This window comes from Arachis ipaensis, chromosome B10 (assembly GCF_000816755.2).
Source record: "Arachis ipaensis cultivar K30076 chromosome B10, Araip1.1, whole genome shotgun sequence".
Classification (NCBI taxonomy): Eukaryota; Viridiplantae; Streptophyta; class Magnoliopsida; order Fabales; family Fabaceae; genus Arachis; species Arachis ipaensis.
In genome coordinates, this window is record NC_029794.2 from 75,042,672 (window position 1) to 75,059,736 (window position 17,065).

General features: G+C 36.8%; 1 protein-coding gene across 1 annotated transcript in view; it reads right to left on the bottom strand.

The window, feature by feature from the left end:
- Positions 12,149-17,065, bottom strand: part of LOC107622431 (polyadenylate-binding protein 8) — a 5,938-nt gene continuing 1,021 nt past the window's right edge. Inside the window, exons 2-10 of the mRNA XM_016324311.2 lie at positions 16,473-17,054; positions 14,971-15,089; positions 14,212-14,868; positions 14,054-14,131; positions 13,835-13,924; positions 13,372-13,509; positions 13,065-13,238; positions 12,774-12,977; positions 12,149-12,648 (exon numbers count right to left, since the gene is read on the bottom strand). Coding sequence (XP_016179797.1) covers positions 12,403-12,648; positions 12,774-12,977; positions 13,065-13,238; positions 13,372-13,509; positions 13,835-13,924; positions 14,054-14,131; positions 14,212-14,868; positions 14,971-15,089; positions 16,473-16,725 — 1,959 coding nt within the window. The 5' untranslated portion in view covers positions 16,726-17,054 and the 3' untranslated portion in view covers positions 12,149-12,402. The remainder of the gene's footprint in view (positions 12,649-12,773; positions 12,978-13,064; positions 13,239-13,371; positions 13,510-13,834; positions 13,925-14,053; positions 14,132-14,211; positions 14,869-14,970; positions 15,090-16,472; positions 17,055-17,065) is intronic.

Here is a 17,065-nt window from a genome sequence, read left to right on the forward strand (position 1 = left end):
AACTTTTCGATAACAAATTTATTTTTTATAAATAAATGCATCATAAATAAGTTTCTTTATAAATAAGTTTTTTTTTTATAAATTATTGTTAAAGTTTTAAAGACCCCGATTTAGATCTGGTATAATTGTGGCCAGATATTTAGGTTTCATCGGGTCTAGGGCCGAGTTAGGGTCCAAAAAATAGACTCGATTCACCGGGCCCATGAACATCCCTACCAAAAAACGTGCGAAACAAAATCAAAATAATAAAAGATTAATGATCCAAATTAGTCTAAATTTTAAAATAGATATTTTAATCTAAAAAGAATTAATACATAGATAAATTTTTAGCATTTTTTTCCTTAGACATGCAGTTTGGAGATTATTATGTCTAACGAGATGGAGATTAATCTGTATATTAATTTTTTTTAGAAATTAAAATGTCTACTTTTAAAATTCTTGAGTACTGATTTGGATAATAATAGAATAAAATGACTTGTGCATAAAATTTATCTAAACCCTAGTTTAACTATAATTTGTGTCATTTAAGTTGAATAAAGTTACAATTAAGTCCTTAAAAGTTAGTTTCAAATTAACTAGTCCTTCAAGAAAGAAAAAAAAAGTATCAATTTGATCATTCACAATATTAAATGATAGGTATGTTATGTTCTTCTATCAATTCATCACGTAAAATTTAATAATGGTGTTTATATATACCAATAACTCCTGCGATGTATCTGTTTATGAAAAATCATCACGTAGATAACTTCTGGAGTAAAACTTCACCTGTTTTAGTAGGATTTGTGGTTAATAGATAGCAGTTGATAAAGATTATATGGAAATTCAAAATATAATGAATGTTTTACTGTCCAAAAATATATCGTTTTCATGCTTATGTGGCAACAACAAAATATGCACCATTGTAGACAACAAAATATATAGACAATTTTGTTTCATTTTGCACTATTACACTTATTAACGAAAGGACATACATGTTCACTGTTTACTATCGTGAAAGACCTAATTAGTATTTTTTTTCAAAGGTTAATTAGTCCGAATTCAAAATCTTTAAAGATAAAATTATCACTTTACTCTTAAAAGTATCATATCAATATTTTTCCTAATAATTAAACTATCGTTTTTGTCTCCAACGTTTGGAGTAAGTCCTACCTAACTTTTAAATCGTCCTATTTGTATCCCTAACGTTTGTAAAAGTGATTCGATGTTATCTTGTCGTTAATTACACATCATGAGTTTTAGTTGGAGTTCTGAAAATTTCTTCTTGAAGTTAGAATATAGATGTCTGGAATAGAACCGATGATCTATTCCGGATAATAACTCATCAAAAGTTGAAATTAATCCCTGTAACATTTACATAATTCACTTTTTTGGGGACATAATTGAATTTGAACACAAATAGTGGGTACAATATTGAAATCGAACACATCCAAATAGGATCTAATTGAAAATGAATATATCTAATTGAGAATAATTGAAAAATACAATCTGATCTGTTAGTATAATTGACGGCAGGATAACATTGACTCACTTTTATAAGCATTTGGGATACAAATAAGATGATTTAAATATTAGAGACACAAATAGAACTAATCCCAAATGTTAGGGACAAAAACAATACTTTACTCATTTTTTAATTATTTTACCGTTATATTTCATTTATTTTGTATTTTGTATATAATTAATTAAATAATCATGTAAGTAAATCCGTTATTTGTCCATATATACCCGATACTTTTTTTTTCATTATTATCCAAACAAGATCTATCATTTCAAACACAAGTTCGAACACAGTTGCTTTATTTCATACTTCCCATGGTCACGGGTGCAAAATCTAATAAATTAATGATAAATAAACCACGGATATCTTTAGCATTGGCCATAAACTTCCTTTTCTTTTGATTTTGGAGTGGGAAGTTCTATTTTTTTTATTAATGAGAATTCTGACTAACCAAGCAGATAAAGATTCTTGTACTTTTTATTTCTCCTGCTATTTTTGTTGTATAAATTTTCTATAAGTCTTTTTTATTTTCATTTACGAAGGTTAAAAATATACAGATTAAAAGCTAAAGCAATAGTCTTTCTCTAAATTTAAGCCTCAATAAAGACCGACCGAAAATGAAAAACAAATTATTTCGCCTTTGTATAAAACAGCGATGGACCCTTTAATCGCTTTAAGAAAACCGTACTAAGTAGTACCATATCTTTATCAGGAATTACGAATGAAAAAATATTAAAACAACTAAACAAGGATGGCTCATCTTTGTTCGTGCAACTTGGAATAAAGGGGTCCCTGATTTTGTTAGAAGTTTGATAAAGGTACTTAAGGATGCTCTTCTCTTCAATAAGAAAACTTTTGGTAATGTGTTTGTCAAAAAGAAGTAGTTGGAGAGACAATTTAATGATATTCGAATTTCTCTTGAGAGTATGGAGGATTTGGGGTTGAGGGCGAAAGAACAAGGTATCTATGATGAAATAAATACTATCCTTCTTCAAGAAGAACTTATGTGATATCAGAAATCAGGAGAGCAGTCGGTTCAATGTGAGAACATAAACACTAAATTTTTTCACTTGCAAACAATCATCAGGAAAAAACGGAATACAATTCATAGACTGTCTTTGAAAGATGGAACTTGGGCTACTGAGCCGCAGGAGCTAGAGAAAGCAACAAACTCCTTCTTCTAGAAGTTTTTTTCTACAAGGGAGCATATTGATCTTCATGCTAGGAAAGACTTTCCCAGTCCATCCCTTAGTAAACCTGTCAAAGGTTGATTGAACCAGTGGAGTTGGAAGAGGTGAAACGAGCTGTAATGACCATGAATTCTTTTAAAGCTCTGGTCCAGATGGTTTTCAGACCCTATTTTATAAGGAATTTTGAAATTCTATATGCTATGATGTGTGGGGGTTAGTGGTGCGGAATTTCTAACCACAAACTAACCGGCAAGTGCACCGGGTCGTACCAAGTAATACCTTACGTGACGATGATTGATGGATTAAGCAACAATAGTGTTTGATAGGCTTAGTTAGACAAAAAGAAAATAGTGTTTGGAAGTTCAAAAGCATTAAAAATTAAATTCAAAGTTGAAGACAGGCAAGTGAATAGGTGAGGAATAAAATATGGAGAAAGCAGTTAAGGCTTCAGAGTTATCTATTTTTCCGGATTTACTTTTCTTACTAACTATTTTAATTATGTAGGATTTAATTTATGGCAAACTATATGTGACTAGACCCTAATTCCTTAGACCTTTCTAGTCTCCTCTAAAATTCATTAACTGCCAATTCCTTGGTCAATTAATTCCAATTAGAAGCTACATGATCAAATTCCAGTTTATATGCCACAAAAACTGTAATTACCCAAAAATAAAAGGATTATATATCACGTATCCCGTTAAATCCAGATAATTAAAATTTAGGAGAATATGTTTTCAAGCTGTTGTTCAAGTAAAGAGCTTTTCCAAGTTATACAAGAACTCAAATAGAAAGAGGGTCATACTTCCGTTCCACCCAAATTAATAAGATAAAGAGCGAAAGCAATCCTTAAATTATAAATCCATACATGAATTAAAAGAGAAAAAGCAATAAAATTAATCCATAGAAATAGACAAAGCTCCTAACCTTAACAGTGGAGGTTTAGTTGCTCATGGTTCAGAGAAAATACGGATTGTAAATTGGGATGGAATGGGATCCTCCCCAGGACCTCTCTCAAGAAAGGAAAGTTTCTCCCTTTTATAACTAATCTTAATAAATTTAAAATCTAATTTTTAAAATTAAAATAATATCTTTTCCTACAATTCAAATTTGAATTTAAATTTGAATTAATTTAAATAATCAAGTCTTCAATGGATGGATGGGGACCACTTGTTTCGTCCATTTTGTAACTTCTAATCTGTGTTTTCTGGGCTGAAAACTGGGTTAAAACAGCCCAGAAATTGCTCCCAACGTTTTTCTGCGTTTTCTGCACGTGGCGCATGTCACGCGTACGCGTCAGTCACGCGTACGCGTCGATGGTCTTTTTTGCGAGTCACGCGTACGCGTCGGTCACGCGGACGCGTCACTGAGCAAATCTTCAACTCACGCGTACGCGTCAGTCACGCGTACGCGTCGCCATGGATACTTCCAGATCACGCGCACGCGTCAGTCACGCGTGCGCGTCGCTTCTCGCTGCCATCTCCTTTGCTTCTTTTGCTACAGAAACTCCATCAAATCCAGCCGAATGCTACCTAAAATAAACAAAATTGCAAAAGACTCAAAGTAGCATCAATATTGGCTAAAAGATAATTAATTCTTTATTAAATTCAACAATTTAGATGCAAATTCACTAGGAAAAGATAGGAAAGATGCTCACGCATCACAACACCAAACTTAAACTGTTGCTTGTCCTCAAGCAACCAAAACTAATATAAGCTTAGGATGTGAATTTGCATGAGAACGAGAGTTCGATTAAGCTCATGTCTCTTCTTATAGTGGGATTTACAACTGCAATCCTGAATAGTTTTGGCATCTCACTTTATCATTTGAAGTTCAGAATGATTGGCATCCATAGGAACTCTGAATTCAGATAGTGTTATTGATTCTCCTAGTTCAGCATGTTGATTCTTGAACACAGCTACTTTATGAGTCTTGGCCGTGACCCTAATCATTTTGTTTTCTAGTATTACCATCGGATACATAAATGCCACTGACACATAACTGGGTGAACCTTTTCAGATTGTGACTCAGCTTTGCTAGAGTTCCCAGTTAGAGGTGCCCAGAGTTCTTAATCACACTCTTTTTGCTTTGGATCACGACTTTAACCGCTCAGTCTCAAGCTTTTCACTTGACACCTTCACGCCACAAGCACATGGTTAGGGACAGCTTGATTTAGCCGCTTAGGCCAGGATTTTATTCCTTTGGGCCCTCCTATCCATTGATGCTCAAAGTCTTAGATCCTTTTTACCCTTTGCCTTTTAGTTTAAAGGGTTATTGGCTTTTTCTACTCTCTTTTTTTTCTTTTTCTTTATTTTATTTTATTTTTTTCTTTTTTTCGCAAGCTTTGTGTTTTTCACTGCTTTTTCTTACTTCAAGAATCAATTTTATGATTTTTCAGATTATCAATAACATTTCTCTTTTTCATCATTCTTTCAAGAGCCAACAATTGTAACATTCATAAACTTCACTATAAAAAATATGCACTGTTCAAGCATTCATTCAGAATCACAGAAAATACCACCACATCTAAGTAAGTGAGACTACTCGAAAAATTAAACTCAAATTCTCATGCACTACATCTGTTCTTCTTTCTTTTTTATTTCAAGCTTAGTGGGCAATACATGAGACATCTTTCAGAATTAAAGCACTTAACAGAAAAATTAAACTAGAACCTATGAATCTACTAATAAAGGATCATGCAGCAAACAAAGCAAAATAGTAGAAAACCGAAACATACATAATAAAAGTGGGAGGGAATAAAAATGAAAGGAACTCAACCACCTTGGTTATCTGAGCGGTCGTTTTATTCTTCAGGTTGTACTCCTCAATGAAGATGATTCGCCTCCCTTTTGGTGCCATCGGAATAGACAGAAAATCCTTAAGCGAAGCGTCAACACCAAACTTAAATGTTTGCTTGTCCTCAAGCAAAGAAGAACTGAAAATAAAAAGAGACAGATATTTTGAGAAAAGAAAAATAAAAGGATAAAAGAACAAGAGAGAATTAGGATTGGGAGAGAGAGAAAGAAAATTAAAACTGGGCGGCGAAGGCGACGCGTACGCGTACGGCACGCGTACGCGTAGGTCGCAGAACTTCCTTAATGACGCGTCAGCATCAGGCACGTGTCCGCGTGCCCTGGGTTTTGCGCGATTCGTGCGAAGCCAGCCGCGCGCACGCGCAACTCTCTGTTCGCGTGGCTAGGGAACCAATATTGGCATACGACGCGTTCGCGTCATGCACGCACACGCGTGGATGGCCGTTTGGTCAAATGACGCGCATGCGTCAGGGACGCATACGCGTGGGCCATTTTGTGCTTTTAGCACACTTCCAGCCCCAAGCCAGCATAACTCTCTGTCCAAACACCTTTTACGCCGATTGCGAGGTCACGCGTACGCGTTGATGGCGCGCACGTGTGGGAGACGCGTACGCGTGGGTTTGTTTGTGCTAGAGGCATCATTCTTGCGCCACTCCCGCGCAACTCTCTGTTCAAATTTTTTTCACGCACACCCATCTGACGCGTACGCGTCAGCGACGCTTGCGCGTCGTGTGCCCCACCCCCCTTTTTTTTTAGCTTGTGGTGTTCGGTTCCTATGATAAAATAGCTGCATGATCAGAAAATTAGTAAGAAGTTAATAAAAATCAAATAAGTAAGAAAACTACTACTAATAAAAATAAAACAAAATAAAGCTAAGAATGAAAAGGAATGATCACACCACGGTGGGTTGTCTCCCACCTAGCACTTTTAGTTAAGGTCCTTAAGTTGGACATGTGGTGAGCTCCTTGTCATGGTGGCTTGTGCTTGTACTGATCCAAGAATCTCCACCAATGTGTGTTAATCCAATGGCCACCGGGATTCCAAACTAGGCGCATAACTCCTTCGAGCAAGTTGAAGTAAGTGACAAGGCCCCAATAATGTTGATTGTGAGAATGAATTCCAGGGTCCCAAACCTTGCTTTTACACCCATCTTCTTGTGGATCACCATTGTTCCCACCGGGTGGCAATTGATCTGAATTCTCACAGAGACATCCAAACAACCTTCTAGACCCATTCAATTGAGTTCTACACCAATCCTTGCACTTCAATTTGGAGCATGCAACCATATTGAACCTTGCTTGACAACTCTTACCACTAACTATCTTCCTCTCACTCTTAATGCCACAAAAAGCTCTAAGTTGACCATCCGTCTCCAGTAGCCCATATTCAAGTGGGAATGTAAAGGTTAAAGATAAGAATTTTACCCACTTGAATGTTGTATTGGATGGTGATGGCTTTGGGAGAGGTCTTGCAAGCTCCACTCCCTTGTGTTCTTCTTTGAATTCTTTCACTTCTTTGCAGGCTTCCTCAATTTCAACTTCTTCCTCTTGGTAGCTGTCTTCTAATTCAATCTATTCTTCATTGCTTACCAAGGGCATGGGAGGTTGTGCATCTTCCTCCTTTGTGGGTGCATCTTCCTCCTTTGTTTTTGCATCTTCCTCTTCTTCCATGTGTGAGGATGGAAAGTTCTCTAGTTCACTGGAGTATGAACTCTTTTGATTGATTTCCCCACTTTCTTTTATAGGATCTTGTATTATATCTCTTGGAAAGGAATTTTCTTGCTCCTCTTCCTGTGGTTTGATAATCGACTGCACATGCTTCTCTATATTTTTGACACTTGTCTTTATATCATGTAAGAATTCTTTCATGAGAAGCTCAAGATCTGATGGTATTTGAGATGAATAAGAAGGAGGTGATGGTTCTTGATAAGTGTAAAAAGAGGATGGTGCTTGGTATGAATAGGGAGATAGTGGCTCTTGATATGGGTAGAAAGATGATGGTTCTTGATATGGATATGGAGATGGTGGTTCTTGATAGTTGGAACATGGAGCATTGAAGTTTCTTTGGTTTTGACTTTGCCAACCAAAATTCGGGTAGTTCCTCCATCCACAATCATATGAATTACTACTTGGGTGTGAGTAGTAACCCATATGATCTCTTTACATTATTTTTCCTTAGCACAAAATATCAAAAAAAATTAAACGCACCATGTGATAAACAGGAAAGTAAAGAGGAAAGAACATAATTCTAAAAATTAAAATAAAACTAACTAGGAAACACCAAACTTAAGATAAAAATAAAATAAAACTAATAGAATATAAAAAGTTAAAAAAATAACCAAAAAAATAAACAAAGTAAAACGAAGAAAAAAAATGAAAATGAAATGAGAAATAAAATAAAATAAAAAATCGACGAGATTTATAAAAAAATTTTTAAAATAATATTTAAATAAAATTAAAATTAAAACGCCTAATCTAAACAATCAAACAACTAATAGTTGTTAATCACAGTCAATCCCCGGCAACGGCGCCAAAAACTTGGTGCGGAATTTCTAACCACAAACTAACCGGCAAGTGCATCGGGTTGAACCAAGTAATACCTTACGTGAGTAAGGGTCGATCCCACGATAATTGATGGATTAAGCAACAATAGTATTTGATAGGCTTAGTTAGACAAAAAGAAAATAGTGTTTGGAAGTTCAATAGCATTAAAAAGTAAATTCAAAGTTGAAGATAGGCAAGTGAATAGGTGAGGAATAAAATATGGAGAAAGCAGTTAAGGCTTCAGAATTATCTATTTTTCCATATTTACTTTTCTTACTAACTATTTTAATTATGTAGGATTTAATTTATGGCAAACTATATGTGACTAGACCCTAATTCCTTAGATCTTTCTAGTCTCCTCTAAAATTTATTAACTGCCAATTCCTTGGTCAATTAATTCCAATTAAAAGCTACATGATCAAATTCCAGTTTATATGACACAAAAACTCTAATTACCCAAAAATAAAAGGATTATATGTCACGTATCTCGTTAAATCCAGATAATTCAAATTTAGGAGAATATGTTTTCAAGCTGTTGTGTAAGTAAAGAGCTTTTCCAAGTTATACAAGAACTCAAATAGAAAGAAGGCCATACTTCCGTTCCACCTAAATTCATAAGATAAAGAGTGAAAACAATCCTTAAATTATAAATCCATACATGAATTAAAAGAGAAAAAGTAATAAAATTAATCATAGAAATAGACAGAGCTCCTAACCTTAATAGTCGAGGTTTAGTTGCTCATGGTTCAGAGAAAATACAGATTGTAAATTGGGATGGAATGGGATCCTCCCCAGGACCTCTCTCAAGGAAGGAAAGTTTCTCCCTTTTATAACTAATTTTAATAAATTTAAAATCTAATTTTTAAAATTAAAATAATATATTTTCTTAGAATTCAAATTTGAATTTAAATTCAAATTAATTTAAATAATCAAGTCTTCAATGGATGGATGGAGACCACTTGTTTCGTCCATTCTGCAACTTCTAATATGTGTTTTCTGGGCTGAAAACTGGGTCAAAATAGCCCAGAAAATCGCTCCCAACATTTTTCTGTGTTTTCTGCACGTGGCGCATGTCACGCGTACGCGTCAGTCACGCGTACGCGTCGATGGTCCTTTTTGCGAGTCACGCGTACGCGTCAGTCACGCGTACGCGTCGCCATGGATACTTCCAGATCACGCGCACGCGTCAGTCACGCGTGCGCGTCGCTCCTCGCTGCCATCTCCTTTGCTTCTTTTGCTGCAGAAACTCCATCAAATCCAGCCGAATGCTACCTAAAATAAACAAAATTGCAAAAGACTCAAAGTAGCATCCATATTGGCTAAAAGATAATTAATTCTTTATTAAATTCAACAATTTAGATGCAAATTCACTAGGAAAAGATAGGAAAGATGCTCACGCATCAGTTAGTCAAGAGAGCCTTTGAGGGAGAGATTCTAAATGCTGCTATTTTCAAGACCTGCATTGTTCTGATTTCTAAAGTTAAAGCTCCTACTTCTTTAAGAGACATTCGCCCTATAAGTTTATGTAATGTTCTTTATAAAATCATTACAAAAGTGCTGATGAACAGGGTTAGACCCTTTCTGTCAAAGTTCATTGGCCCGCTTCACGATGGTTTTATCCCAGGAAGAGGTACTACAGAGAACATTATCATTGTGGAGGATATTATGAGTTTCATGAAGAACACTAAGTCTAGGAAAGGGACCATGATCTTTAAGATTGACTTGGAGAAGGGTATGACAGGGTGGACTGGAGATTTCTTGAAGCTATTTTGGTTTGGTTTGGCTTTTCGAGGGCTACTATTCATCTTATTATGGCTTGTGTGACATCATCTTCTTTGTCTGTTTTGTGGAACATCGAGAAATTTTAGAGCTTTAATCCCCAGAGGGGTTTGAGACAAGGGGATCCCATGTCCCCTTATCTCTTTGTGCTTTGTATGGAGTGTCTTGCTTGTTTTATTGCCCATCGGGTTTCGTAGGGCTCATGGATACCGGTGTCGGTTTCTAGATATCACCCAAATATATCCCACTTGATATTTTTTGATGATCTACTGTTGTTCTTTAAAGCTACGAAAGCTTAGGTAGAGGATGTTATGCAGTGCATGAACTTATTTTCCAAATCATCAGACCTGCGAGTGAATCTTAGTAAGTCTAGGGCTCAATGTTCAAAGAATGTGTCTGTGAGAAGGAAAGAGATGCTCTCGGGAGTCCCTCGTATTCGTTTTTGCCAGGACTTGGGACGGTACCTATGGTTAATATTGGGCATAAAAGGTCTTCTAGAAAGATGGCTCAAGAAGTCATTGAGATGATTTAGAATAAGCTTGATAGTTGGAAGTGGTATCTGCTGAATAAGGTAGGAAGACTTTGTTTGGTTAAGTCGGTAATGACTTGTATTTCAGTCTACAACATGCAGGTTACTCTACTTTCAAAGTATGCATGTGAAAAGATTGATTCACCGATGCAACAGTTCTTATGGAAAGGCTAGAATAATGGGAGAGGGTTGTCTTTGGTTAATTGGGAAGTAGCTATTACTCTCAAAAAGGCAGGTGGCTTGGGTGTACGAGATACATACCGTGCTAATCTGGCACTTCTTGGCAAGTTGGTTTGGGATTACTTCAATAATAAAAACAAACTGTGGTATAGATTGTGATGCAAAAATACATCTAGAATTCAAATTGTTTTGGTGGTGGTCATGGACAGAATGCGTCGACCATTTGAAAAAAAATTCTCAAAACATATGAAGCTCTTAAGGATGGGTTTAGGTGCAATGTAGGGAATGTGCAGCAATTCGTGTGGTATGATGAGTGAACTACGTTTGGAAGACTTTGTGATCTTGTTCCCTATGTTCACATATCTAAGTCGGAATTTGTAGTGGCTGATTTGTAACGTGATGGATCTTGGATGGTGGATACGCTTGCTACGAAAATTCCTCTTGCAGTTAAGCAATTCATTTCCGGCCTTACTTACCCAAAATCGGCGGATCTAGATACGGGGTGGAGTTAGTGGTTGCAAGGACAAAAAGGTATAGTGCAAGAGAGGGTTACAGTTGGTTGTTGAAGCATAAAGTGGATTGGAATGGTAATAGTGATTGGAGCTGGCTGTGGCATTTAAATCTTTCGGAGAAGATCAAATTCACTATGTGGCTTGTGTTTCATAACGCTCTCCTGATGGAGGCTTTCCATTTTAGGAAGCATCTAACTATTTCAGATTTGTGCCAGAGATGCAATTCGGCTCTGAAGACAGTCGAACATTGCTTGCGGGACTGTGTTAAATCCAAGAAGCCAAATGTTAGACACTCACTTTATTAACTCGTTTGAAGACACTTCCATTGAGATGTGGTTTAGAAAGGTCATGCCTAATAATAAGGTTCTTTTTGGGGCCAAAATGTGGTGGTTGCGGAGACATAGGTGTAATGATGTTTTCAGTGTTAGGAATCATTGGATGAATCACAAGGTAGTTGCCCTTATCAAAAGCACTGCCATAGACCAGAAACTTTATATGCACCGATATTCTTTCATTTCAAGATCGATGATCTTTCATTTCAAGATCGATGAAACTTTATATGCATCGATATTCTTTCATTTCAAGATCGATGGTGTTGAAAACCTTCTGTAGGTAACACCTTTAAAGTTAATTATGATGTAAGTTTATTTCCTGATTTAAATTTGGCTAATTTTAGTTGTATTATTAGAAACTCGTGACTACTCTGGTACTTCTCATGTATTATTAGAAACTCATGACTATTCTGGTACTTCTCATGGTCTGAAGAGGACTTGTCTTATCCTGAGATTGCGATTTAAAAGTCATTGTGTGTGAAGCATAGGTACATCTCGAAATTGCTGATTTAGTTTACAAAACTTTTGTCAGGATCTTAATACTTTCAAGTTGATTGAATAGCTAGAAAAGCAAATAAAGCAATGAATTGAATGACTAGATATGAAACAAGAAGTAATTTTAATGTGATTTGGTCAAAGCCTAGTGTTATTCTCCAACAAATCTTCAGTTCTGATTTAGGCTAGGAGTTTGTTTTAGTTTTCCCTTTTTTTTTAGACACCAAAAGAAACAAGGATGACTCAACCTCCCAATCATGCCCAACCCAATCAAAACTTGGCATAGCAAATCACAGATAATGCATAATCTAACCTCCCAGAAAAAAACCTCTTGCAACCGAACTAGAAACATGAAATTAAATAATTCCTTGTACCAGGCATAATTTAAATAAGCGTAAAACCAAAAGGAGGAGGTCCAGAACAAACCAAAAGTATCTAATCTAGTGAAACAAACTCAACCTGAAAACTGTATCAAGCAAGCGCCGACAATAGAGATCCATCATCACTAGGAATGTAAACCCCAACATATAAATCTTAAGAAACAAGGTTGTCATTGAGTGATAATGAAGCAAGCTGGTCAGCAGCACCGCCAGTCTGCTGCTGCTGTGCAACATTCCTTAAGACGTCCATTGCCTCGGCCACCTTTGCCTTCAGGGCTTCGGGTGACTCAAGCAAGTGCAGAACCTCAGTCTGGTCCATCTCCAGAAGCATTCCAGTCACCTTGGCAGCATTATCAGGCTCCAACTGTTCCACCAGAGGGTAGAGATTTTCACCCAGCATCTACAAATATAAAACCAGTCAGTCAGTTATAAAAACTAACAAGCAACAGACCAGGAATTCATCTGATCACACAGGAGAATATAAACAACGATCATTCTAAAAATGAGTGGGGATAGAATACCTACCGTTCTCTGCTGCTCTGGAGAAGCATTTGCCAATGCAGTAGCCAAAGCCCCAATAGGAATTTGCTGGGAGATTGTTGCATCACGCATAGGCATCCCGGCCACATCATACGGAACAGAAAACATGCCTCCAGCAACACCAGGCATGGGAACATCAGGAACCCTACCAGCGGGTGGATAACGATACATACGTCCCCTAGGAAGCATCTGCCAACCCCAAAATAACCAGGTCAGTGTACCAAATAGGATATAGATGATATGCAAAAAAATGAATTGAGATAGAATTCAAGCGACCTGAGGTGACATCATTGGAACTGGATGCTGGGACTGCTGGACTCCACCTGCACGTCTTCCACCAGGACGCTGCCCTTGCTGTCCTTGCTGAACCATTGGCACAAAGAAATTTGGAACAGGAGCCCCGCCAGGCCTCATACCAGGCACAAGTTGTTGTTGATAACCAAACCCAGGCTAGCAAAAGCCAAGAGACGAGAAGAATAAGGAAATTATTATCCAAATAAAGGAGAAACAGGAACAATATTGAGCTCCATTCAAGATCACCACCTGGTTCAAGTCCAGAAACAAAGTAGAAAGAAGGGATTACCTGGGAAGGAATGATAGCAGGAGGGCCTTGACCATAAAATATTTGTTGACCAATACCTGGACCACCAGGGGGATACATTGGCACCCGAGGACCAACAGTGGGTCCCATCGCAATGGGCCGCATTTGAGCAAACTGAGCCTGTATATTTATTTGAGTTATAAACATCTTCATAGTCACAAAACTAATCCTTATAGAATGGTGACAAGGCAAGAGACATCATCACTACAGCTAATGTTACCAACCTCAAATAACAAAATAACCAGGTATTTTACTATGAAAATCTAGTCTAAGCATACAAACATGTATACAAGTAATGATAAAGTGACCAAAGATGGCTTGTGTAGATCATTAATATTTTTTACTAGGAGGGAATGGCGAGAGATTTTTCTCTGCATTGGTACTACACAATTGCAACTACAATGGTCTAAGTTAAAAAGTGCTCAATGTTTATAACAAGAGATACCTGCAATCTAGCTCTTCTATCTTCCTTCCGCTGGGCAAGAGTCACATAGAGGGGTTTGCTTACCACCATTTTGCCATTCATCTCCAAGAGCTACAAAACAGGAATCAAAATAATAATAGAAATCAATAGAAAAAATATTATAAAACTAAGGGGAAGAAAACATAATCAGCCTAGAAAAATTACCAATTATTTCCAACAAAAAATTAGCAAATGACTTACAGCTCTAGAGGCCTCCTCAGGAGTTGAGAATGCAACAAACCCTGATCCTCGACTGATTCCATTAGGGTCCCTCATAACCTTTCAATTAAAAAAGGAAATAATGTATAGAGATTGTGTTGCTAGCAAACATATAGCGTGACGCCAAATATACTACATACCTTGCAAGAGGTAATAGTGCCAAATGGGGAGAACAGCTCCTTAAGTTTATCATCTCCAATGGTATCATCTAAGTTTTTGATGTACAAGTTTGCCCCTTGGTATTTGTCAGCAGCTTCTTTCATGCTCTGCTCAAATTTTTGTTTTAACTCATGCTCCCTTTCAGATTTCTTTTGTGCTTTTCCAACATACCATTCTTTGTCATCAAATTTTTTGCCATTAAGTGCTTCAACAGCCCTAGCAGCATCTTCAGGATTCTCAAAGTTAACAAATCCAAAGCACTTGGACTTTCCATCACCATCCCTCATCACAACAGCACTGGTAATGGTCCCAAATTCACCAAAAACCTTGTTCAAATCATCATCCGTGGTTGACTCAGATAGGTTCTTCACAAACACATTGTTAAATTTTGCCTTGTCAGTGGCACTTTCTCTCTCTTGCTTGCGAAGGAAGGGTCCCACATACACTTGCTTATCGTTCAACAGCATGCCATTCAGCTTTTCTATGGCTTTCTGAGCAGCTTCTTCGCTATCGAATTGCACAAACCCATACCCTTTTGACTGACCAGATGAGTCTGTAGCAACCTTGCAAGAAAGGATATTCCCAAAGGAAGAAAATGTATCATGCAATGCCTTGTGGTCAATTGCCTTGTCCAAATTCTGCAATAATCCACACAAAAGAAAGAAATGGAGTCAGGATCACCTAGACATGCAAAATTAAAGCTTCTTAGTACGAAGCAATGTGAAAAAAGACGAGCATACCTTGATAAATATGTTTCCAGCACCACTTTTACGAATACTGGGATCACGATGTGAATACATAATGCGGATAGGCTTGTTATTCAGAGGAGTGAAGTTCAGAACATCCAGTGCTCTGGCAGCTGTACACAGGTAGCAAATCTTATGAACGGCAAGAACACTGAATCAGATGATAAAAGAGCAAATAACTTATGGTTCATCACAACATCAATAATAACACATAGTAATACTTGGGCAGAGAAGATCATGAAAACACAAAAGAATATCAGACCAACGACAAACTAATTAAACGAGAAGGATAACCACATCAAATCAAGTTTCAAAATATGGTTATAATTCATGAAACTATTCCCATCGCAGAATGGGCATGGACAGTAACCAAACAAGTAATATATTAAAGAGCACAAATCGCATTGGAATATATTCTAGCAATTATTTCCTCCACCATGCTTTCGATGACAAATGTGGAAACTAATAGTTGTACTTTGTACAAAATCGACAGAAAAGTAAAAAAGTACTCTAAATTTTCTGAAAGTCCAAAACCAAGGACCTTTTCTGGTATGATGTATTTGAGACATTAGTGATCAAGTAGCCCCATGATCTCTTCAACATTGATCTAGAGTTGAAATTATCATTAGATTTACACCACAGTTACTTTTGGAACTACAACAGCTAAGTCTTCCAAATACACGAAAAAGGCCAATGTTAATACTAAATGATCCAGCAGTGCATGTTTTATACACTGATAAGGCGGATTACAGGGAAGGGGAAAAAACCCTAGGAAATAGAGTACACCCAATAACCCTCTAAATAATCAATAGTCAACAATTTGCTGCACAATGCTTAATTTTTAACATGGCATTCAAACTTCTTTTCCATGCCTCATTGAAAATGTTTGAAAAGATAAATATTTTATATTTTCACTGCATTGATTATATAAAAAATTTCCATTTGTTTTTAGCCAAATCCTTGTTATAATAAAGTACTTCATAAACAAAATATCCTAGTCTTTATGCAACAATAAATCATAAAACGATAGATAATTACAACTGCTCAACAAAGTCCACTGTTGCATTAAAAGAAATTTAGAACATAATATAACCAGCTAACCAATGTAAATAAGCCAGTAAATCTTCCGGAGCTTTCAATTATATCAAGCTACTCTAGGTTTCACCAGAGCAAGGCGGCATACAAAAAATTAGAAGCCTAGCAAGAATCTCTCGCCCATGAACTGACATGAACACATCCATGAGTCCACCACAAACTCGAACAATAAATTAGCACCCAAAAAATGCAAACATATGTTAACCCAAGTCCTGAACTAACTCATTAATAAACAAGCAGCAACCTTATACACAAATCCATTTCTCAACCAGAGAACCCGACACATTTTAAATTTAACTACTCATCAAAAGCAGAAAACACAGCAAAGAGCGGAATAACGAAACACAAAATAAGTAAAATAAAATAAATAGAAGTAAAAATAAAAAAAATAACTAACTAACCATCTTGCGGGTTGCTGTAATTGACATAACCGTAACCGAGCGATCTGCGGCTAGTGAGGTCGGTGCAAACCCTAACGGACACAACCTGACCCAATTGGTTGAATAGGTCATATAACTGCGACTCAGTCACGGTCGGGTCCAGATCCCCAACGTAAAGCGACGTCGTCACGAACTGGTTTCCACCAGCACCACCAGCTGCTCCTCCGTTGGGACCCGCCATCGCATTCTGAGGCTGAACTTGAACCTGAGCCATCTCAATCAACAACAACAACAACAGCTACTACAACAACAGCAACAATTATTACTTCAACAACACAACAGCAGCAGAAGAAGAAGAAGAAGAAGAAAATAACTTAACTCCTGGTTTCTTTTTTCACCCAAATTTTCTTTTTTTCTTTTTTTTTTTTCTTTTTCTCTTCCCCCTCCTCTTGTTATTCAGAACAATAAAACCCTAAGGAAGAACAGAAAAATAAACCCTAGCTAGACTGAGCTAAACGGTAGATTTGAAGAACAATAACCACAGCCTTCGGACAAATTTTAGGTTTTTTTCTAAAATTTTTCTATTTTTTGTTTTTTTTTTTTTTTTTGGAGAA